General features: G+C 43.7%; 1 protein-coding gene across 2 annotated transcripts in view; it reads right to left on the bottom strand.

Moving 5' to 3' along the window:
* Positions 1-614: 614 nt before the first annotated feature.
* WHAMM (WASP homolog associated with actin, golgi membranes and microtubules) overlaps positions 615-25,043 on the bottom strand; it is a 59,482-nt gene continuing 35,053 nt past the window's right edge. Inside the window, exons 1-10 of one of the 2 annotated variants that reach the window (XM_024198351.2) lie at positions 20,174-20,920; positions 15,444-15,617; positions 13,900-14,050; positions 13,118-13,287; positions 10,815-10,980; positions 9,410-9,597; positions 7,662-7,748; positions 7,477-7,572; positions 4,463-4,928; positions 615-1,346 (exon numbers count right to left, since the gene is read on the bottom strand). In XM_024198351.2, coding sequence (XP_024054119.2) covers positions 1,051-1,346; positions 4,463-4,928; positions 7,477-7,572; positions 7,662-7,748; positions 9,410-9,597; positions 10,815-10,980; positions 13,118-13,287; positions 13,900-14,050; positions 15,444-15,617; positions 20,174-20,917 — 2,538 coding nt within the window. In that variant the 5' untranslated portion in view covers positions 20,918-20,920 and the 3' untranslated portion in view covers positions 615-1,050. Of the gene's footprint in view, positions 1,347-4,462; positions 4,929-7,476; positions 7,573-7,661; positions 7,749-9,409; positions 9,598-10,814; positions 10,981-13,117; positions 13,288-13,899; positions 14,051-15,443; positions 15,618-20,173; positions 20,921-25,043 lie in introns of those variants that run through there. The other variant, XM_024198353.2, reaches the window with a different exon arrangement.

The raw sequence follows: 25,043 nt of genomic DNA, 5'->3' as shown, positions 1-25,043 counted from the left end.
GGGAACCACTGCCAATGGGAGCTGCAGGGGCAGCTCCTATGGGTGGAGGCAGCGCATGCAGCCACCTGGTCGAGCCTCCACCTAGGAGCTGGACATGCCAGCCACTTTCGGGGAGTCCCCCCGAGGAAAGCGCCACCCAGAGCCCTCACCCACTCCGCACCCCAACCCCCTGCCTCAGCCGGGAGCCCCCTCCAACAAACTCCTGCTGCTGCTGGGAGAGGAGGGGCATGGTGGCCCAAGAATGCCCCAGCAGCGGTCGGTGCGGCTGGCCCGGGGGCCGCCCGAGTTGCTTAGATGGCCCCAAGGCCAGCTGCACATGCCGCTGCAGAAGTCACAGAGGTCCCAGAAAGTCACGGAATCCGTGACTTCCATGATAGACTCACAGCCTTAACCATGAGTACGGAGCTCTTCTCTAGTGCAGGCCTTACAACGTCATGGTAAATTGTTATTTACTAATCAGTAGCAAAGCCCTTATTCACAAATGTTGAGAATAATCTGTATTATGGACAATATAGAGTTCAAGGAAAACAGGCTCTGGAGATAACAATGTGAAGAATTTCAAACTGCTTTAAAATGATCTCTCTGAATTTGTTTTTGCCTTTTCAATGCCAGGATTTTTTTTTTTTTTTTTGAGTCTGAAGTAGATTTTCTGTTAATTTTTATTATTAAAAAAAGCTTGTGGTAGCTTTCTTATTGACTATGCAGTAGTCAGCACCACAAAGTAATTTGGAGGTTATGTTCCTGGATTAAGCTCCCTGTAGCTACATTGAAGAACTCTCAGTCTGCCTGAGTGAGCTGGAATCTCTTGTTAAGCCATGAGAATATATTTTAAATCTATGCTTTGTCTGTATCAACAAAAAACACTTAACCTCTGCAAAGAATCAACAGGACTGTTTAAAATAATATACAGGAGCTTTTGAACTATCACGGGATTAGTTCTCCTGTGCACACACATGCATTCATTTCCCCAAAGACAGAACTCAGCTTCTCAAGTGTGCAAACTGATAAAGACACAATGTTCCAGTCAATACATCTCTTGCTCTAAATCGGTTAACTGTCCCATTCTCCATTATTGTGATCGCTATTTTCATCCTCTTCAGAGTCAGCAGACACTTTTTTAATTCTCTGGATGGCTGCCTTTATGCTTCTCTCCAGTTCACTGTCGGATCCTTTACTGATATCTTTCTTGAGATCTTGATTCACTTTCCTTAGCTTAACTCCTTGCCGTATAGCAGAGAGGATGCTGTCTTTTACAGAGGCATTTGAAGGTGACAAACTGGGCTGTTCCACTTTACGAAGAAGAACTTCACCACGTCTTAAAGAAGCCAAAACTTCATCCATGGATCCTATGACAGATCAAATCAAATTATTATTCTCAGAAGGACAAAAATAGCTAGAGTGTGGGATATGAAACCCTGTAAGAGTGTTTACATTATTTTCTTTTTTCTCTAGCAGAGATTCACGGAAAAAGTACTGTCAGTCCTGGCATAGATTGTCATGGGCTTCAACCATGTCACTCACAATGTTTGGAATTGGGCAGCTAAAGCTCTTGAGTTCAGAATCCAGCCCCCTTCATCAGTACACAAGCTCGTGTGCTGTGCCTGAGAAGTAATTATACACAAAGGAGGACACATTTTTCATTACAGTTTTACATGTCTACATGTTTTAAAAATAATATTGCTGAACACAAAAAAGCTAGCACACATTCTGTATTAGAACCAATCTAGCTTTCCCCCTGTTTGCTTAGATGCCTGCTGTGACTGTCAATTGTGTTTTTCCTCAAGGAAGATTTAAAAAAAAAAAAAAGAGAGAGAGATGAAGGTTACAGCATAAGGGCTAGATCCTCCTGCACTTGTGAAGGCCGTGGGAGTATCACCATTGACCCAGTGGGAGTTGGATCAGGTTCTAAGCAAGCAGGGGGATCTTTTGTGTGTTAATTTTGAAAATAACTCAGAGCTGAGTGAAAACATGGTTTAAATGCTGTTAGTTTCTGAACTTAAGAATCACACTGTGCAAGTTTCTGGCTACATGCTTCTCTTCTGTTTTCTTAGTACTCTGGCATCAGCTCATGTTTCTCTTCTTTTGTTGGACTCTTTGTTGATGACCTCAGACTCAATCAGCAAGGAGGAGGTCACCTTGTCTAGTACTCAAAAGAGGCAGTCTCCGTACATCAATAGGCCCAAGCCCTCTGCTGAGCTGCTCACAGTCGGGAGTCCTTCTTCATGTGCACTACAATGAAGGCTGTGTGACTAATACTTTACACACTGTACTGAGAATGTAATACAATACTGAACTCTGTGCAGTCCTCTGGGACACGGAACTGCAGATGCCAGGTAAGGACTCAGCAAAAACTAATTTCACTTAGTATACATCTTTCTAAGTCAAATTTAAACTAAGTCTGCAGATGAAGACACACTGCCTGATTACAAAGGCCTTTTAGACGGATAATGTTAAGACAGGTGCTCACTTAAGTGTTAGCATTTTAAAAGGAAAGTACGATAATATTTTAGAGCTAATTTGTGCGAGTCCAAATATCATGTGTGCTGCATACAAATCTATCAGAATACTGTACTCTTCCAAAATCTGAATATATTGTATGAAAGCCTTCCATATTAAGCATCTGTGCAAGCGTATTTTACATGCAAAGGTTTTGAATAGCTAAGTGGAGCTTCATAAACAAGTTGCTACAGGATATTTTAGTGCGACCTTATCAGAATGCCCTGGTGTTCATTTGGATACTATTACAGCAATTAAAATCCTGGCTTTTTTCTTTAAAGAAATACAAGATTAAACTTCAAAGCTACAACTTTTCTGAATTTTCATTTTTGGAAGTATCAGAACGTATAGTTCTGAGTGGTTAAAGCTGGAAAACCCAAGGCTTTGGTTATGCAAAAATAGTAGCATATTATTGTTATTGTGAATGAATTTTAGCAAAGCAGTTCCTATAGAAAAAGATAAAAATTCTGCTCTTGCACACAATTCTTGATGCCAACTACAGCCACATGCATGCATCCATGGGCAGCATTTATCCCATGACCTTACTGATTGAAGTCTTACCCTACTGGTCTATGGACCTGCAGCTAAAACTACTTTTCACAGCACCTTGGAAGAACTGAAGACACTGAACAGGCAGTCCTGCCTGTGGTGAACTGAGTGATTACAATGGTTGGACAGATGTATTGTGAATATTTTGAAAAAGGAAAGGTGTGCACCACATTTAAGGAATCGCTTCACTCGCAGTGCAGTGCCGCTCTGTAAAGCGTCATTGTAGAATTGCTATCTTCCTACTTACATCTGTCCCCTGGGAGTACTCAGAATATCATATCTACTTACTTTGGTAAGCCTGTTCGCAAGAAGTGGCCAACACAGTTATGGGAGGTTTGCTGAGTTCTGTTCTCATACATATGTAAAAACTGTTAGTTAAGTTCCAATGGCAAAAGTCAGCCTTTGGTTACACCTGTGCAACCCCATCAAGGGGGACAATGGTGTCACAGAGCAAAACTTGGCTGCAGGAACTTTTCCTGTGACCAATGAATGATCTAGAAAAAACAAACAACTTGACTTTCAGACCCTGAGCGGAGTTTGTACAGAACCATTTACAGTAACTTTTACTTGGAAGCCAAGCAAATCTCATCTGGTCACACAAACATGGAACCCCATAAGCTCAGAGTTTGGGTAACATCAGAGTACAGTAAACATTCACATTGCATAAACAGTCAACATTAAAGTGCAGGATTACTAGGAACACAAAGCTGCCCAATGCTGCAGTCTGCCTGAGTATGTCACGAATCTTAACACACACATCTCTTCTCCTAAGATTATGGCAAGAGTTTGTTCGGGAGAAAAGGGTTCTGCCCAACGTACGATGCTAGAAGTGCCACTGTACATCCAGAACCACTCCCCAGACGTCAATGGGAGTTGGGTTCATAAGAAAGGCCGGCGCAGGTGCTGAATTTGGATCATTATATCTGAACTGCAGAACTGGCAATAAGAATTGTTTACATTAATTTTTAAAAGCTCTTAATAGTTACACCTCTGGCATGGGAAGCGAGAGCGGAACTGTCATTCTAGCAGAGACTAAAGCCAACATCATTTTCAAGTAACCAGAGATCTTGGGGGCCCAGCTTTTGACAGTGATTTCCAGAAAGCGCTGATCACCCATCCTCTGAAAGTCAAGTCCCTTTGAGATGCCTCAAAATCACTAGTCACTGCTGAAAATCTTGGCCTGTGTGGACAAGTGCAGGAGAAACGCATATATTGACAGCTGGTTCATTGAGAGGTCAATGCTAATGGCCCTTGTCTCTGGGAGCAGAATTATTGAAGATTTTCCTAGCCCACAGCAGAGAGAGTAGCTGTGGAGAACCTCTGCTTCCTGTGACAATACTCCTTACTTCAAGAGGGTGGGCAAGAGGTCATAATACCAAAGGAGGAGGAAAAGATCAGTCAGCATTAGTGTATTTACCTGTATAATTATTTACAGATCTTTTGGATGAGTCATCTAGTCTCCGTGTTGCAGCACTTTCTGTAGAGCCTTCGCTGTTGAGGGGAAGCAGCTGATCTTTGGTTGTCACTGCTGTCTTTAAGGGCAGAGGCTGGCAGACTGGCAGTGGTGGTGGTGGTGGTGGTGGTGGAGGAGGAGCAAGTGGTAGAGGTGGTGGCATAATCAGCCCCTCATTATGCTTCTGTGGCTTTGGATCATTAGCAGGAACAAAAATCTGGACAGGGATGTCTGCTGGGGTATTCCCACATGCTGCTTTTAAACCTCTGGCTTGTGCTGGCCGAGTGCTTTTCAGCTGCTTTGGGGATGGACTAGTTATTGATACAGGCTGAGGGGACAGCGCTGGAGTCTGACGGGAAATACCTTGCAGCTGCTTGGGGCTGCGAGGCTGCGACCGAGATGTTTTTAGCACAAACTCAGCTGGACACTTCTGCAAAGAAAATGAGAAGCCAAGAGTTAACATCCCCATCATATTGGTAAAAACAATATATGCCAAGGAAAAGACTGCATACTGGAGCCAATACCAGACACACAATCCATGCAAGAGGAACACCTTGTTTTTTGATTTGTCACACTTTGGGATAAAGCAGGGAGGTGATTAAAGAACAAACATTGTTGCAATTGAGATGGGAAGCCTTGGGAGATGGGACCACAGTCAGGGTGCGTCTCCTCTCTTGACTTAATGATGTTGTGTCCCTTTACAACTGTGGTTCTCAACCAGAGGTACACGTACCTCTGGGGGTACGCAGAGGTCTTCCAGGGAGTACTCAACTCATTTAGATATTTGCCTAGTTTTACAACAGGCTACATAAAAAGCACTAGTGAAGTCAGTACAAACTAAAATTTCATCCAGAGAATGACTTGTTTATACTGCTCTATATACTATACACCAGGGGTCGGCAACCTTTGGCACGCGGCTCGCCAGGGTAAGCACCTTGGCGGGCCAGGCAAGCACCCTGGCGGGCCGGGCTGGTTTGTTTACCTGCCGCGTCCGCAGGTTCGGCCGATCGCGGCTCCCACTGGCCACGGTTCGCTGGTCCAGGCCAATGGGGGTGGTGGGAAGCAGCAGCCAGCACATTCCTCGGCCCACGCCACTTCCCACCGCTCCCATTGGCCTGGAGCGGCGAACCGTGGCCAGTGGGAGCCGCGATCGGCCGAACCCGCGGATGCGGCAGGTAAACAAACCAGCCCGGCCCGCCAGGGTACTTACCCTGGCGAGCTGCATGCCAAAGGTTGCCGACCCCTGCTATACACTGAAATGCAAGTTCAATATTTATATTCCAATTGATTTATTTGATAATTGCATGGTAAAAATGAAAAAGTCAGCCATTTTTCAGTAATAGTGTACTGTGACACCTTTGTATTTTTATGTCTGATTGTGTGAGCAAGTAGTTTTTAAGTGAGGTGTATCTTGGGGGTACGCAAGACAAAACAGACTCCTGAAAGGGGTACAGTACTCTGGAAAGGTTGAGAGCCACTGCTTTACAACACTAGTGCTTGTCACAGGTCCTCTGGCCCTCCTCTCTCAACCTGGTGCTAACTTATACAAGTGGACTAAAATAACCACTTTGATAGCAAAAGTCCTTGCTATGGAAACTAATGTGGGTGTCACAAACAAGAGGTTTTGTCTTTCCTGTAAAAATAAGCAGACGTGCTTACAGTTTTAAAAGGAGTGAGACGTAAATTTAGACACAAGAGCCTGATTTCCAGCCTAGCCTCCCACAAGTGGCGGAAAGGAATATGCTCCAGGTATTCTAATTAAACAATTTGATTTGCAAAATGGGTAGGACTATCTTCTCTTTGCTAGGTTTATGTAACCAGAGGCAAACTAGTGAAAAGGGTAACAATGTGACATGGTTCCATCTGGAGGGTGAGAAGATGAGATTTCAGGTTCTTATAAAAAAAACTCTACTGATTAGCTTTCTTAAGTAAAAACAAAACAAAAAACCCAACAAAGTGAGATGTACCTTAATTCACTCTTAACTGCAAGAATGTGTGTGTGTGTACATATATATGTATACGTTTTATTCTTCACCTCACTCAGCATGGATTATGATGGATTAATTCTTAATGATTTCACTCAGAATTCAATGGTCAGAAATGCTAAAGACCATCCACTACTATCCTATAGACATGTTCTTCTCTCAAATTGTCCATTTAAACACTGAAAACCAGGGGTTTAGAAGTCCTGAAAATACAACTCAGTCTTAAAACAGTTTACTGTGCTTCTGCATACTAGTCATTGAACAGAATAGAGGTATAAGTAATAGCAAACATTTATAGCTTCAGTCGTGTCCTATGTCAATTGTGGTTACCATCACAAGATACGCAAGACATTTTGGTCCAGATTTTCAAACCCACATGCCCACTTTTGTGTGCCCAGTGCATACACACAAATCAGGCATATGTGCGCAGCAGAACATGAAAACCAAATATTGAGATGCATAAGTGCCACATTTCTTCTTTGCTTAACACCTGAATTCTCCACAACTGAATCAACTTTACTGTCTTCACTAAGGATCAGGTCTCCACTCCAGCTGCCAAATGCCCACTGGCATGTGTGGGAATGACACATGCGTCTTGAGGGCGGCTTAACCCTCCCCATATATCAAGCACCTGAAGATAATTATAAGGCTATTCCTTAAGCGAAGATGCAGATAAATGATTGTGGAGGTTTTCTTAGGGGGTGGGAGGAGGAAAGGAAAAGCTGTTGCCTTAAATTCTGTTCATAGTAAGCAAAAGTCACTGCAATACTATTCTGACCCTTTCTGGGGTAAAGTACTAGAGTCCACAGTAGTGTTCCAAAAGCGTCTCAATGATATTTAAAGAATGTTGTAAAGGACTAGTGACTAAACAATATTTAAGTGGAAGGACTCATTCCCTCCCCTATCCACTCACATTAATCCTATTACTTACATGGCATCTTCATAGTCATACATCTCTTTTTAAAATGTTAGTACATTATTTACAGTACTTGCCTCTTTGAATGTTTTTAGCCTCTCCAGTGTTTTCTGGCGTTCCTGGCTTATCCAAGCTTTTTTCTTCTTCTCTTCCTCTTTCACCTTGTCTCTTTTCTGCATTTAAAGACAAGCAAGTCAAGGTGCGTGCATGCAAATGTGCAGCTACACAGTCTCTGCAAGAAATGTTCCTTTTTGGTACTCACTAGCTGGATGCTGTGATGCTGATGGAAGCGTTTTGTGTTTTCCTGTGCCTGCTGTAGTCTATACCGGTGGCTCTCTTCGCACTGATCCTGATGGAACGGCATAATGCATGCAAACCTTAGTCAGTTCACTTTAAAAGTGTGCGTGTGAAATCTGTGCTATTAAAGCAGTTGAAAAGTCCATTACATAGGGCCTTCCCTTGTCCTGCCATGTACGAGTCCCAAGTTCAAGAGACAATGCATCAGGCCCTAAGAATGGAAGTCTGTAGGAATCTTTGCACTGACTTCAGTGGACTTTGGATCAGGGTCTTAGTCTTTCACTACTCTAGGCTGGCAGACTGGGCTTAGGAATGCTACAGAGGAAGCATGTTCAGCCTTTCATGGGAGGGGACAGCTTACATTGTTTCTCTCCCCTGCAATCCATTCAAAAACAGCACTGACAAGCACTGAAGGAACTGTACCCACCTGGCCTCAGCCAGAAGGATGGTGGAGATACAGGAAAGAAAGTGGGCACTATAAGTTACATGGAAACTCCCTCTATTCCCCTCCACTTGATGCCCCTCCTCCCGATATTTCTTTATATATAAAATTACAGATGAATCATGCACATATAGCACGGGGAACGTTTAACAGTACAATACTCTTCAACAGGAACAGGTCAGAGAAGACACAGGTTCATTGTTTTCTGCCCGAGTCCCCATTCAGTCATTTATTTGTCACTGTCCACATGGAGGATTTTATCCATGCGGTCGGTTAGCATTCACAAATCAGCTGGGGTTTGGCTTCAGTGTTAAACAACAGAAAGAGAGCAATTAAGTGAATGAAAACAGAAGCAAAATACGTTCTCTGCCAAGGAAGTGGTCACAAGAGACAGAATGACTGACTGTTCTCCAGATGTATCTCCAATGAGATTCTTCTAGCTCTTCTAGGAAAGCTCAGTCTAGAGGGGGGGTAGGAAGCTGGACAGATAGGCCAAACTCTGTTTTCTGAATTTAGTTCGGTGTGGTTACATGGGTGTAAACGAACCAAATGCATCCCAGCAAGGGATGGGCTGCCAGGGCCAATTGTGATCTCATGGTCTTTCCACTGTGCTGCTCTCACTGCAACTAACACAAATACGAAACAGTGAGTGAACAAAAAACCCACCGAAATGAAAAGGCTGGACAGATTTGCAGCAGCAACACCCTTCCGAATGACCATCGCCCTCAAAGGTAAAGAAGGAACCATGGCACTGCATTTGTTGTTTGTACCTGCAGCCTTCTACAGTCTGGGCCAGATTCTCTCCTGCCCTTCAGCTGCTTTCTGCCATACAGCTAGGGAACAAACAGCCCTAAACCTGGCACAGCCAGCCAAGGGAGGATTCTCCCCCATGTAGGTGGATCCTCTGGTGGCACAGAGCCAGTGTTACTGCTCTTAGCCCATACTCCTTCCATCTGCTGGCAAGGGATCTGGCTGGGACTTCACTGCACTCTAGTAACCCCAGGCGTCTATCAATCCCTTGGGGTCAGCGGCAGCCAGTGTAAGTTAGAGCAACTCTAATGTATCATGGGAGACTGTCCCAGAGCTGACCCAGGATCAGTGGAGCATGAAGCTGTCTCAAACCCCCTCCTCCTGACAAGGACCAGTACCTAGTCACGTACTATCCTGTATGCTCCTCCCAAAGCTTCCCTCATTGTTTTCCATCTATTCCTCAGCAAGCAGGATTTGTGGCATGAGCTAAAGAAACTGCACAGCTCCAGGAGCACATTTACTTTTTTGTTCCTGAGGTAGGCTCGTCTCGCACAGATAGTCCCACGTTTAGCCTCCAGCCGCTGAGTCTTCAGCCTCAGCTTAGTGATTTCTGATGAGCAAGCACAATGTTGTCCCACTGTCTGCTCAATGACCTGGAGCTCCTCAGGATTTTCACAGGTATCATAGTAAACAACTTCATCCTGTTTCTCTAGAAAGGCAGTCGGCATTTAAAAAAAAAAAAGAAGAGAGGACTCCAGAGTTCCTTAAATGTTTAAACACTTCGAGAGCTAATGACACCTTAAAAGCCATTGAAGCCAATAGGTAATTTGTTAGAACAATTTTAAACAGAGCGGATTACTCTTACATATATTCAGCTTCATCCTGCAAACACTTACGCACACACGTCACTTGACTCCCGTGAGTAAAGTTACTCATGTTTGCAGGATCAAGCTTATGCTCCCACTCTTGCCATCACTTAGTTTCCTATTTTAAATATCTTCTTTTTTAGGATAACGTGTATAACTTTTCATTCACCGACTGGAGTCTCGTGGCAAACTAACAAGCGTCATGAGACAAATACTAAGCAGTTTATTCTACTATTAAACAACAAGGGACAACATTGTTTCACTGGACGCTGTACTTACAAATAATGGAGAATACTTAACATGGATTGGTATGAACATGAGAAATGTCTAACATTGTGTGAGAAATATATACAGTAGTTTGGAAAAACAACAAGAACACATCAGTACTTCAGAAGCATCAAATTATTATCACTTCTTTTTGGTTTTAATATTGTGTGTTTTGCAGCTTTACCGTAATTCTGCTGCAGTTCGACACTTTCAATATTAGGACCCAATTGTTAATTGGGTCTCCTTAATTGTGACACAGTCACATCAGTTTGTACACACAAATCAGGTAATTGTAGGACCAGAGACACACATGCACATTCAGTTACTTGTTTTATACGTGCAAAAGAGCTGCACACACATATCAGAGAGACAGTTAAGAAGGTAAGTTGCCAATCATAGAATCTCAGGGTTGGAAGGGACTTCAAGAGATCATCTAGTCCAACCCCCTGCTCAAAGCAGGACCAACCCCCAGACAGATTTTTGCCCCAGATCCCTAAATGGCCCCCTCAAGGATTGAACTCTGAGTTTAGCAGGCCAATGCTCAAACCACTGAGCTATCCCTCCCCCCAACTTTTTTTGTGTGGCCCTTAATGTCTATTTATCAAAAAGTATTACCAAATTTGCTTAGTAAGGCAACAAAACAAACGTTACTTCAGCACCAAGAAAATCCAGTAATGCTCCCGTGGCATCAAGAGCCAAGTAGGTGTGATTTACTTTTTTATAGGATGTGTGCACCTCTGCGTTAGAACGTTTGGCTTTCTGCTTTTCTTTAAATGATGATTTTCTTTCTTACCTTTTATCTGTCTCCTTAAAGTGTCCAGCTGTGTAATAAGTAGCATTTCTTCATGTTTAAGTATCTCAAATTGTACATCATACAATTCCAGTTGGGTTTCATAATACTCTATTTCCAGCTTCTCTACTAGAGCTATATTCTCCTCTTGTTCATCAAGGTTTTCCATCTGCATGTTTCCGAACAAGAGGAAAAAAAACAACAAAGAATCAGGGACAGAATACACACAGACACACTCCAAGGTTAGCTTTATACAACTCAGATGGAAACAGCAGGAGTGAAAACAACAGACTGACTACTTAGTCATTTCAACTGAGAACAGATGGTTGTTTCTAAAGGTGGCCAGCAAAAGGGAGACATGAGACATAGCTCTGGGCCCTTTTTTGGGCACTTATTTATGAATGAATGAGGACCACCTGAAAGAACTGTGTGCAATATATAAATAAACTCCTAGCTGAAAGCCCGTGCTGTTGCATGGGTAGAATTTGTCAAATTGTGTGTAAAAGAAAGTTGAAAATGGCTGAGAACTTAAAAATTGGACAGTAACAAACCACAAATCCCAGTGGTGATTAAATCTGGGATAGTCTGAACTAAAAGAGCTCTCAGCCATGCTTGTAGCGGTTTCCATTGCTTCACACTGATTCAACAGACATTTTAGGTTTCAGAGAGACACAGTGACAATCCTGGAATCTTATTACATACATCAAAAAATCCCACCCACCTAAAACAAGCTGGGGAAAAAAACTGTTTATCTCCATTAGTAATTAAAATCGTGTCTTCCCAGGACAACTCTCTATGGCAACTGGAGAGCTAGAGAAATGATGACATCACAAGTTCCTTCTTTAACTCCAATGCCTACTAAACATAGCTGCTCTGTGTGTAGATCTAGGGGACATGACTGGGCACAGTCACCTGCGAAAATTCTGACCACAATGACACATGCTTAGCTGCCAGAGTGATGGACACAACAAATGCTTTAGACAGACATGGTTGGTTTTCTGAAGCAGAAACTGAAAGGGGTTAGATAGAACCTCATTAGCCAGGAGTTCCTGTTAACCATTCATTTAAAGAAAAAAATCTCTTAAGGCCTCCTGCAAAACATATCAAAGTCAAGGTGAGTCTTACGATCAGGTCCTTAAAAAACGAAGTTTTGAATTTTAAAGGTCTGTACATGATCTCCAGTCACAAGGGCCTGTGTCACATTGCTTGTTTGGACATGCATGTGCAGCATTTGATTTTACAAGACAGAATCAAGATCAAGGACTGAAACCCAAAGTCTGTGTTATTTCAAAATGAAATACAACAAAAATGGCCAAACAAGTGCTATGAATTAGTGCTCCACACACTGATCAGAGATAATACAATAGTAGTTAATTATTTCCAGTGGTCTGTTGTGGATTTTACTGATGAAAAGCTCTGTCCAATAAAAATACCACCCGGTATGCATGACTCTGCATCACAAATATTTTTTTAAATTAATAGAATATTGTGCCGTTCATAATTCCTCCCCCGTAATAATGCTAACAACAGTTCTCCACTATGCAGAAATCTATTATAAAGGACCTTTTATAAAACACAAATGCACTGGTCTTAAGAACAACTAGAGACAGTGTAGTATATTACACTTGGAAATAAAATAAAAATCAGAGAATTGTAGTAGTAGTTAGAGACCGTATCATTTTGAATTTTTATATTATGCAAGGCACAAAATTTCCCATTTCTGATTCAGTGCTATTAATATATCCCAAATTATTGTAAGTTATTCCTCTCTGAAAATACCTCACTTCTCAGTGTTAACATTGAAAAGTGAAAGTTCTTTTAAAAAGGTAAAAACAACACTTTAATTTGTAACTTTTTTCTAAGCACTCCTCTTCCCCTATCCCATGCACACTTGGTGGGGGAGTAGTAATAAAAAAAAGGGAGAAGGTGTGCATTTCTCCACAATTTCAAAACAAGAAGTTTTGAAAATATCAAAAGGGGGAGGTGAGCCTTTTTTGTTTCAAATATATAAAAAAAACAAAAAAAAACAAAAACTAAAAATTAAATAAGTCAGGGGAGGGGGAGGTTCCCCCCACAAAATTGTTTGAGGCAACCCTGGTTGGTTTGGTTTTTATTTTTTTTAAACAAAGAAATTTTTCATCACAAATTTTTTAGACAGTTCTACCATTCAGCATAGCACTTCACCACTGAGCGGAAATGGGCCTTTTGACCCTGAACATCTCCCGCTGACTACAATGGGCTTTGGATGAGGTCCTTACATTGGGGTAACAGAAAAGAATTCAAGTCACTCTTTGCTAGGGTCTTACATTTTTCCGGATGTCAGTTCTCTTGTGATTCAGACACAGTTCTCTCGCTCTCATGTGCTGAAGAGTCTCTTTTGCTAACATATACTTCAGGTTTTCTAGTCTTGGAGAAGCAGACGCCCAGGTGGCTTGGCCAAATCTCTTCCGATCTTGTTCCATCTGTTTGTGCATTGCTGCCAGATTAAAGGGTTGCAACAAAGCATCATAAATGCTGTGGCACTAATAACTTTCTTCAGGTCCTACTGAAAGTGGAGCGCATGAACTCTGCATGGTATTAAATATTTTGAGGGAATTACTTATGTATCGACTGTTTTGAATTTATAGGACTAGAAAAGCTGAAATCATTGTATTATAAATAAAGGTCTAATGTTTTGGTCACAAGTTCCAGCATGCACATGATTAAATACAGCATTAAAAAACCCTCTGATTTAATTAGCAGGATGAAATCCTTAATAGTCTGCACCAACAAAAATTAGAGTAAATATTTGTCAGATGAGGTGTTTGTTGAGAAGCTTGTCAGCCGTAAATATCAGGCCCTGTCTACTGCTTTAACCAATGGTGAGGTTTAGACCAATTTAGTCAAACTGGTGCAAGTTATCATGCAGACACTTTTATTACTTATGCTGGACGCTGGCTTGTGCTGGCCCCAGAATTTGCAGGTGGGAGGGGCTGCAAAGTGGTTCAAGGGTGTTCTCTTCCTATCTGCTGTCTTGTACTGAGCACAGCTCAGCCACACTAGGGCATGTGCTTTGAAGTCAACTCTTCAGTGAGTTCTCCCTCATTACCTGCCAGTGCCGTTACAGTTTCTTTGAAGTAGCTCACAGTGATGTCCTGAATGGAGCACACCGCTTCTTCAGCTTGCTCAGTCCAGTCTTCAGCTTCTTTTTGCAAGGCTTCTATCCTTTTAGGGCCCAGCCTCCCAATCTGTAAGGATTTCTACAGAGAGACATGTTATTCTTCAACCAAACGTCAATCACGACAGTGTTGTAACTCAGCCTGTACCATACAGTGGAAATTATGCCAAGGCAGGCCATGACGGCTGTCGTGACCTCTACATCTACTGTAGTGAAGTGAGTCATTACTCATTAATCGAAGCTACCCTATTTTTGTTCTCATTGTCAAAGAGCCACCTTTGTTCTATAACAATAGCTTGAGCATTGCTAGTTAGAAAAACATTGGATTAATTTATTTCTTAAAGTAATGTTAACCTTCCTCTTCAAAAAAAATTACTTCTGTCTGAAAATGTTTATCTGTGACCAAGAGTAACTCAAATATATTCTGTTCTATTTCAGTTACAGCGATAGTCTCTATTTTTTTCTCTCACATGTTTTACTTCACGCATTTGACAAGCACTTTGCACTCTTATCTGTTTGTGAGGCTCTTTCACACAGCAACAGGGTACATGGAAAGATTTAAGAGGCAGGAAAGTGCATTTGTAAAATCCACAAAAATTGGCAGGGGAAAAGGGTGAGTGTAGAACCTGAAAATACTTTAAAAACAATTGAAATCTAGTCTAATATTCCATTTAAGATTTTAACATAAAACAGAACAACTTTTTTTTTTCTTCCAGAGTTTGGTCCGTTAACTGCAGTCTTCACTTATCTCACCATAAATAAAGCAGCACATTGGAAACTGTAACACCTTGTGCATTGATCTTAGACTTTCAGTTTGCAGGCCCAATACGGTGAATTAATCATGATGTTGTAGCCTTAACTCAGCACTACTTTGCTTCTGTTAGTTCCACCTAAGGCATTATTTTAACACTTCTTTAACACTGTATTACAATGAAAAATCAAAGCAATGCATGACTGCTTTCCTTCAAAGTATAATACAATTGCAGGGTACATCAGATACAAAAACACAAAATACTGACATTAGTTGGAATTTTCAAAAGTGAATAAAGAGCACAAGTCCTTTTGAAAGTTAATACAACTGGTGTTCTTTTGTCGCTGAAGTTCCTGTAAACTCAGAATACCAGGAAAAATGCCTCAGAACTGAAGGTTTTTTTGCTTAAAAAAATATATACACACCACCACACCCACAGTGGAGGAAACTAAACAGAGCATTAAGCATTAAGCGGAAGCCAGTGGATGAGATGCTATTCAAGCCTTTACCACATGGATCTTATACAGGCTATTGACAACAAGTCAGCTTTAACTTTGAATGTTTCAGGTTTTTATCGTGTTACTCACAAGTTGATGAACTTGGGGAATAAAGCCAGTGAATATAAATCTTGGACATACTTAAGTAGTTCGGAGCCTAAATTGCACAGGGGGCAGATGGAGTATATCACATGCCAGGGAGTTTGATCTCTCAAAGAAAAACCTACCAGGATTTCCAGTCTGTATAATGTTGCCAATTCTCGCATATCTCTAAACGGCTGCAGTAAATATTGGTAGAATTGTGTTGCCATGGTAACTAATTCCTGATAAGCTTCATCTTCTTCTTCATAAACCTTCATTAAAGCCACCATTGTGTCAGCATTTTTATGCTTCTGTAGAACCTAATGGATAAAAGGTTTGTTAGCATTAGCCGCAGTACGTGCACATTTCTCGGGAGAATGGACAGAAAGAGCACCACTGTTATACCTAGGAGCCTGCATTTTGTGCGTGTGTATAGTCACCCTTGACATATGTGAGTGGAAAGAACCTGTCACTTATCATTAGATGAAATAGTCAAGATTTCCACTTAGAAGAGATGTACTCAAGGCATTCAGCAATTGCACCCAGCAGGAAATATCACCAAGGACAAACTCGTAATGGTACTAATTGCTGAACATTACATTAGAAGAATGACTACACAATGGTGCCTAGGACATTTTACTTTTTATTGTAAAAAATTCTAAATGTTCACAATGATTTTGTCATTGCCTATTATAAATATGGATGGCTTGCACAGTAAGTAGATGAGACACCATGGACACGAAGGACAAAGAAGGTATTCCTTAAAATCTCATTCTTGCATCTTCCCCCCCCCCCCCCCCCCCCCAAGACTACTAAAAGCCTACTAACAAGAAGTGGATTTTGTATCCGGAGATCTGACTCCAGACACAAAGATACAAACTTTCATTTAAAAATAGAAATTCAGATACAGGCTTTTATTCCTGATAACTTCTGGAGCGTATTATAGTTATATTCCTAAAGATGCATGTACCTTTAACTTAATCTTAACTATGCCAATAATATGTATTTTGATTTTTAATTCTTGTGGGGAGGGACTTCCTCTTCCAACATGTCTGTAATGTGCAGCCCAGTCTCATTTAAGGCCTTTAAGTGCTACTGCAATATAAATGATGTTTTTTTCAAAGTTGCAAATTTAATAGAATGCCAATAGATCAGTGAATATTAGTCACTAGTCACAAAATCATTACATTTGCATGACACAATGTAACCATTTATTTTTCTTATTTCAGGATGTTTGGGCAAAAGACCACCAAAGTTTTTAACAGTTTTGTGTGTTGCGAGAGAGAAACTGACAACAGCCCAGTCTGTGTGCCAATTAAGCTGAGACTGGCTCCACAGGGAACCATCATGCTTACCTAGAAGGATGCTGATTGTGATACCAAGCCTCAAAGTGTGGAAAGGAGGAAAAAAGAGGAGATACTCAGGAATGTGACAGGGAAATGAAGTCTTCTATGCAGGGAGGAAAAATAAATGGGAAATGTGGACCTGATCATGTTGCTATTGAAAGAGGTGAAAATCCTCACCCTGTTCTGGCTACTTTATTCTGGGTAAAAGGGGTGGAGAGGCTTCAAAGGGCCCTAAAAGCCTCAGTTTCAGATAGGAGAGAATTGCCCCAATGCACAACTCACATGTGTTGACACAGGAGGGCCATGTTAGGGGCAAGGCCACACAGTACTGCCGAGATTCCAGGCAGCGTTGGGGATCATAGGGCGGCCCCACGAGGCTGTTGTAACTAAAATGGTCCCCCACAAATGACTTGCAGCAATTTAATGATTTGTTTTTTCCATTGTCCAAGCCAAGTGAACAACAAAGTTGGAATGAAAGCACAGTGGTTAGCTTCATTTCTGATTCTCACATACAACGTGGGGGAGATGGAGTTTCATGTCGCTGCTGGTGAACATTTATAATTGGGAGGAAATAATCAGTGAATATTAACGACTACGCATGAGAACATTTTAATTCATCTTCAGTTTTGTAAAACCCTCCACGTATAAGACCTAATTTTCTTTTAATAGAAGTCTGGCGGACTGTTAGCTCTAACGGTTCAGTTGGCATTGCTATAATTGCAGGAACTCCACTTTGGAACAAAAATAGATGAAGTTTCTATATATTTCCATGTGTCTTTGTTGGGCCCATTGTATGCTGGAAAGGAAGGTATTACACTTCTGATTGGTGCAGTAGATAGAAGCAGGATATATTTACTCTTGCCTCTAGTTCCATCTACACTGGCACTACCACCATTAATGGAAGGACTTGGTTATAACCCCAGAGGGATGATTTTGTATTTAAGACAAGTCAGGAGAAGACCATTTTATTGATGGCTCTGCACTAGGTGTCCCTTGGTACCTGGGGGAAAATAACAGAACCTCAACGTCCTTACCTCTAAAATGTGTATAAACAACCCACCTCACAGTTGCATTAATTTGCGAGGCCACTAGAGACAACAGTGCTGTTTAAGGCATCCCCTGACATGGCTAAATTATTGTCCCAGATTGCAGTATAGGTGGAACTGAGCCATGGTTTAATCATGTTCCCAAAGCATGCTAAAGGCCTGCCAAAGTCCAAGGCTGTTGTTGCATGGGTCAGGAACACAGATTTATACAGTGTTCACTCCAACTTAATGGAAAGACTGAGCTGTGCTTTAATTGGGTAAGGAGGCGGATAGGTTGATTCTGGTGATCCAATTACAGTCCTTTTTACTTATTAAAATGTAAATAGCATCTTGTGTAAGGAGCATGCAACAACATTTTGTGTCATTCTGGAAAAAAATTAATTATTGTGTAGATAAACAATGATGGATCAGGTTGTGTGAAACACGAGGCCAAAAGCAGACTGTTTAACCACCTAAAAAGTATAGTAAGTGTGCTAAAAAAAAAAAAACCCACATCTTATTGTGGTTAGCAAGTGGAATTTAGTTACTGCAAATATGGTTGTGTGGATGCAGCATAATTAGTCTTGACAATTGTTTTTAAAGGCTGTTTTACGAGTTATATCCCATCTGCATCTAGGTTACTAGGAATCATTTTTTAAAAAGGGATTTCTTAACACTGCTGAAAATATAGATGTGACCCTAACATACTAAGGAACAGACTTTCAATAATAGTGCCTTGAAGTAGATAAGTATCTTTTTTTTGGTTTTAATTGTCTGTTCATGAATCATAGTTGGGAGTTTTTCAGAAGGTCTTTTATACGTATAAGAAATAAGAACATGTATCACCATTAGTTTATACACCAACTAGGCCAAAATTTCACACTTAGGCATCCATAAATCAGATATTTGGCACGGGCACAAGGCCACTTAGATACAAACTGTAAAATCTTCAGTTGCGTGCATGTACCAGTTGCTATTATACATACATTAGATGTTCACAGACTTTTTGGTGGGTACGTAGTTTTAAGATTATGGGGTGATTAGTTCACATTATTTTGTGTCTTATTTTTGGTAGACATTATTCTATGGGCACAGGTGGTGGATATTCTTAGTTGAGGCATGTTTAAAAAATATAAAGCTTTGAGTATCTTGCACAATACTTTGTATAGGACACTTGAAACTCACTTTCATTCCATATTCTTATAGATATGGCCTTCAGAATGACTGACATTCAGAATACCCAAGCTTGGTAGCTTAGCTATTTTTGGATATACAAGTGTTTACTCATGTAAACACAAAGCTTACCACTGGTCCACTATTCCACAGTGTCACATCCATATATTTGCACACACTCCAAAACTTTGTTCTAGCATCAGACTAGATGACAGGATGCATTACTGATTCAGTTAGGAAGTCACCATAATTTAAAGATCTACTAAAACAATGTATCTATTAACTGAGGAAGCACAACCTAGGAAAATGGCATCTTCAGGAGAGTGTGGTTGACTCAATAGAGCTATGGGATAGGAGTAAATTTACACTATGTCCAAGTTGGAAGGGTTGGGGTCCAAATGAGGCACCCCAAAAGAACTGTGAACCGTGTGGTTCTTTCACTGTCATATGAAAGAATCAAAAATACATGAATCTCCTTCAGCGGATGCTCTTATAGTGACATCACCCATTCATGCAGACATAACATTCTACTAAGAGCCCAAAAGGACACATGAACAGGTTCCACCAGTGGTATTACTGATCCTTGCCTCATGGAGACAGCTACTGTATTTTAGTCTCCAGTGAAACAACCTGTGACATGAGGTAAAAGTGACCCATCTGTATAGTTTGTATATCAACTTGTAAAAGCACTTTCAGCCCCAAAGTGCTATGTAAAAAGAAGTAGAGCTCAGAGCCCTGTAGTGCATTAGAATATTGGTCTAGAGATGTGTAAAATTATGTTCAAAATCAGGCTAAGCCTGCCAAGCATTGCTGAAATCACTCAATCCCTTTCTGGGCACATGGCTCTATTTCATGGTGTCCATGCAAAAGCCATCGAATTTCACGTTCTCCACCCAAAATGGCAGTTTTGGCTACTGGTAAATTTTAGCCTGAAATCCAAATGAAAGTGAACATAAGAACGGCCATACTGGGTCAGACCAAAGGTCCATCTAACCCAGAGTAGAAGTGGCTTGTACTAACCCTACCAAAACCACCACTTTTGGGCTGGAGGGACTGGAGGCCTCACTAAAGGCCTGTGGAGGAGTCTGGGTTGCCCTTGTGTTCAGGCTTCACCCGCGGGCCTGTGGCTGGGTTACTAATGGTAACGCTGTTGCCGTCGGAGCTGGAAGGGGCGCTCAGCACAAAGTGCCACCACCCCAAGGGCACCGATGGCGCGGAGAACATTTCCACACCCCCTCGGGCACCTGCCCTGTGCGGGTCTCAGCACCAGCCCCTCAGGGTACCTGGGTCCCATCGCCCCCACTCCCAAACACCCAGCCCAGGGGCCTGTACCCTCCGCAGGGCCTCCTTGGCCCGGACCAGGTGCCCTTTCAGGGCCTTCCTGCGGAACTCGTGCAGGTTCTCGAAGTACTCGGCCTCCTGCTCCTGGTCTTGGGCGAAGAGCGAGTCCAGCACCACCCTGCGGCCGCACAGCTCCAGCGCCCAGCCCAGGTAGCGCTCCAGCCCGCGGCACAGCGCCTCCAGCTCGGCCTCCTCCGGCATCGGCCCGCTGGGGAAGAGCAGCGTCCACAGGCTGCCGCTGCTCTGGCCCGGCAGCACTGGGGGCAGCTGGGGGAAGCAGGGCTCCAGCCGCTCGCTCAGCGCCGCCAGCTGCCGGTGCACGCCCAGCAGGGCCTGCGCCGAGAACAGGCCGGCCCAGCTCTGCTGCTGCTCGGGGGCCGGCGTCTCCTCGCCCCCTTCCCCGGCTGCCGGGCCGGCCGCCCCGCGCTGCTGCTCCTGCAGGGTGCGGTTGTGGCAGGTCACCGCGAACTTGCTCTCGATCTCGTTCCAGCCCACGAGGAAGCGCAGTTTGTGCGGCTCGGGCTCGGCGAACGCGTTCTCCCGGATGGCCACCCAGCCCTCCAGGCTGTCGGGCTGCGGCTCGGCCTCCATGGCCCAGCCCGGGGCAGGCGGCTCAGAGCCCGGCCCGGCTCCCGGACCCGCCGCCCGCGGGCTCCTCTCGCTGCCCCCCCAGCTGGCCCCAACGTTCCGCCCCCCGCTGCTGGGTATCACCCGGAGCGAAACAGAAAGTGACATTTCTTAAAGGGCAGCGGAGGGGGAGGGGGGAGGGGGAAGTATGCGGGAGGGATATACGTCACCAGAGCCCCTGCTTTTGATTGGTTCCTTGGCCTGGGGGAGGAGCCAAAGAGTTGCCCCAGGAAGTGGAGCCCATTGAAAAACAGATGCTCCTGGGAGGCGTAGTCAGCCTGTGCCTTTAAAAGGAGGGGCCGCGAAGCGGGGAGAATTGGTCCCGCTTGAAGAATATAAACACACAGGCATGCACACGCCTCTCCCTCTTCAATGTAGTTAACGTTCCCTGATTTAAACCAGAATCAAAAATGCAGTTGATATGAATAATTAGGGTGACCATACTATGCTAAATACAGGACACCGGGTAAAATTACTCATATTCAAGTGCATTCAATGGCAATCAATCAGAGCTATGCAGTAGAAACGTTCAAATTAACATCAAGTTAACTGAGCCCCTGACAAAAAGAAATATGGTGTAGTTGAATTCTTTTTATCTACCTTCTTATCTGTAAGGCTTTAGGGTTCACAAGGGGACAGGTGACACACATACCTACCACCTCACACACACACACACACGGGGAGCGGTTACACACAAATACTCCCGTACCCCTCTCTCACATGGGGGAGTGACCAACCAACCCGACCCTCCCTGCCTGGCACTCTCTGTTCTCCACGCCTGGCTGGGATGGACCCGCCTCTCCTGGTACCTGGCACCGTGTCTTCCCAGGGCAATATGTGGGGCCGCGGGGTGGGGGGGGCACATAGGATCACATGCCCCTGCCCAGATTTCTGTCAGGGTTCACATCATAATGTGGCCAGCAGCAGCCTTTCGGCACCATACAGGAGGGAAGGGACAGGAGCTGCTTCCAGCTGCAGGGAGGGGGGGTGGGGGGTGGAAGGGATGGCCTGACCCATGTCTTTGCAGAGCTCATCTCTACTCTCCCCCTCCCTTGTGGCTGGAAGCAGCTTATCCCTTCCTGCCCACACAGTGTGGAAAGGCAGCTAACATCTCCAGGCTACTGCTGGCCACTGACACAACCCAGCCACCTCCTGTCCCCTGGCTACAGCACGGGCAGGAAGGTGTTAAGCCCTAAGGATGCATTATGCACCAGGGCCCAGGGAACCTGACTGCAGGGCTTCAGCGAACATGGCCAGAGAGGTGGCTCAGCAGGGGCTGGTGCCTAGGGGATGGAACAGCCCCGTGCTCCCTGGGGGCAGGACCCAGGGTGGGGGGAAAAAGGTGAAGAGTGTAATAAGCCCCTGCCTGGGGGGTTGCTGTGGAGCTTGTAGGTTTGGGGTGTGAACAGGCTGAGGGGCGGAGAGGCTTCCATGTACCAGCACTGTGTGGGACATTGGCACATGCAGGGCTTGGCTTGTCCTGGCCAGCGCCCTGGGCAGGAGGGTCTTGGGCTTTCCCAGGGCACCGGCCCAGTCAGAGGCAATGAGGGAAGGAAGGAGTCTGCCAGCCAGGCTGTTGGTGAGCTGAGCCCTCTGACTAGGGGCTGGTTCTCCGCACAGCGCTGGGAGCAGGACGTGCCATACCGGGGGCGGTGAGGATATAGAGGAGGAGCAGGGCGGAGGGCAGGCAAAGGGGCAAAGCAGGGAGAGGACAGCGAGAGGGGGAGCATGTAAAGAGCCGATGGGTGGGCAGCAGAGGCAACATGTAACCGGTTGCCGCCTCCCTGCACTCACCAGCCACCGCAGCTCACAGCACGCAGCCAGTGCTGACCGGAAACGGGACAGGAGCGAGGCCCTGCTGGCCGAGAACCAGCACGCAGTGGGGGCTGCACTGACGGACCAGCAGAGGAAGCTGCCAGTCCCATGTGCTGCAGCTTTGCCCCGCCACCCCAGCCTTGCACACCCACCCCCCTTGTCCCCTACTCACCACTGGTGAGTGAGCGGCTCGCGAGCAGGGATCCAGCCAGCAGCAGGATCTGCCAGTACTGATTGGGGGGGAAGGAGGGGGGACATGACAGAAAATATGGGACAATTTACCCGTTTTTAAGAAAAAGTCGGGACACCTGCAGAAGGGCTTAAATATGGGATTGTCCTTTTAAAAACAGGACATCTGGCCACCCTACGAATAATGCAAGCACCTGCAGTTCCACAGTACAGTCACTGTGGCAGTGACTGAGCAAAAACGATATTCAGTTTAGGAAACAGATTTTCATGCTATGCATTGTGAACTAGTATGCCACCGAGAATTATGTTAATGTAACACTGAGAAATTATGCTCAGTCAAGAATCATGAAATACATACTCACTTCCACTATCACAATATCTTAGCATTAGTTTGCCCATAGTTGAAACATAGCCATCTCTGGTTCCGGGCTCATCCACTGCCTCAGTTTCTCCTTGAATGGTCATCTCGCCGTCTTCCTCTCTAGTATTCTACCAGCTTTCCCTTTGAGACAAGTAGTAGGCCTTTCAACAGAAACTATCTAATCTGTTTGCCCATCACTGTAGTATTTGAGACCCAGATCCTCCAATATATTTAGATACCTAATTCCCCTTGCTTTTAATGTTGTTGTAGCCATGTTGGCCCAGGATATGAGATACTAGGTGGGCCAGGTAATATCCTGGTGGTGGAATAGACAAGTTTTTGAGCTAATCCTAAAGAATAATCCTAAACCTGAAAGCTTGTCTCTTCCACCAACAGAAGATGGTCCAGTAAAAGATACTACTTGACTCACCTTGTCTCCCTCATTGATTTCAATGGTAGTTAGGCATCTACATACCATTGAGGAACTGGGCCTGATTGCTTTCCACATAAAATTAATAGCAATTGTGAAGTCAGTAATGGAGAGAGAGCAATACACTTTACCCAGGATATGTGATAAATATAATTGCATAGATAACTGATACTTTACTAATAAAAATTACTAATTCAAAATGCATTGTCATTTAGACATAGAAGAGGAAATATAGAGCTGTGTAGAAGTGTATAGCAAGTCTAGAACCTGATTCTGGAAATAATGGGACTAGTTAGGTGAGTACAGTTGCTGACATGTGCAAATGTTTAGAAGGTTATGCTCTTCAGTGGCAGTCATACACCACTGCTGCGAAGTTATCAGCTCTTATAAATTAAGGCTGGTTGGGCAGGTTCATTTGTTGGATGGGAGATTACAATGATGTAGTCGCAATTCAGCACTATTTTCTCTCAACCTGAATGTCTCAGCACGGTGTTAAGAGGATGCTGCTACTAGAAATGGCAATTTTTAGATGAAAGATAATACTGGGCTGGGGTCAGAATGATGGAAAGGCTGATAGTACTTTGCCCCCAGCCCCAGAGCTGCTAAATGTTTCTGCCAAAATTAGCAGCAAAAGAGTTAACAATGTTGATATTTAAATTGTCATCATTAGCATTCAGCATCAGTACCCCTTTGATGTAAAAGGAGGAAAACCACACCCCTCTTAGAGCTAGTGCCCCTATCTACCGCTCTGTAGACCCAAACAGCACTGCATCAGTTCAAATTCTGAAGATTGTCTCAGCCTTCATAATTTAAAAGGGAAGCATAAATTATAGAGAAACTAGGAAAGTGCCGGACACAAAACAGTGAAGGGATCAAGTGAGAAGAGCAAGTATAGAACTTATCTACTTTCAAATGGATACATTTACCTCATAAACAAAACACCACATTTTCCTCCAAATTGAGTAACTTGAAGTATGCAAAAACTGAAACAGTATGCAGGTGAAATGCAGCTCTGTGCAGAGGGTAAGCACAAGGCTTAACTCCCACTTACAGCTCCTTTTTTAAAAGGTTAAGTAGGACTTAGGTAGTACAGAGCCCTGCTGTACACTGGTGAATTGCAGCAAATATTCTGTTGTGGCCTCCTAAAATAAGGGCATGCGCCATCAGTGCCAGTTTTGCACCAGGATAACCCTGGGGGGGGGGGGTATTCCAGATTTACACAAGATAATTGAGAGCAAAATTTGGTTCTAATTTGAAAATTAATACAGACAATCTTGTCAAAATACCGAGAATGGCTGCAACTAAGGCTACACCATTCATGTGGAAATATTTCCTCTCTGACTTCAAAAATAACAGAGGAGATGCCAGGAGTCTATGCAGAATGAGCCTGGCAGGGCCGGCTCTGGCTTTTTGGCCGCCCCAAGCAAAAAACAAAAAAA

The sequence above is a fragment of the Terrapene carolina genome, unplaced genomic scaffold, assembly GCF_002925995.2.
Source record: "Terrapene carolina triunguis isolate 2854851 unplaced genomic scaffold, T_m_triunguis-2.0 Scaffold67, whole genome shotgun sequence".
NCBI classification, from domain to species: Eukaryota; Metazoa; Chordata; order Testudines; family Emydidae; genus Terrapene; species Terrapene triunguis.
The sequence above is the reverse complement of the archived record's forward strand: the minus strand, read 5'-3'. Positions and strand labels throughout refer to the sequence as shown.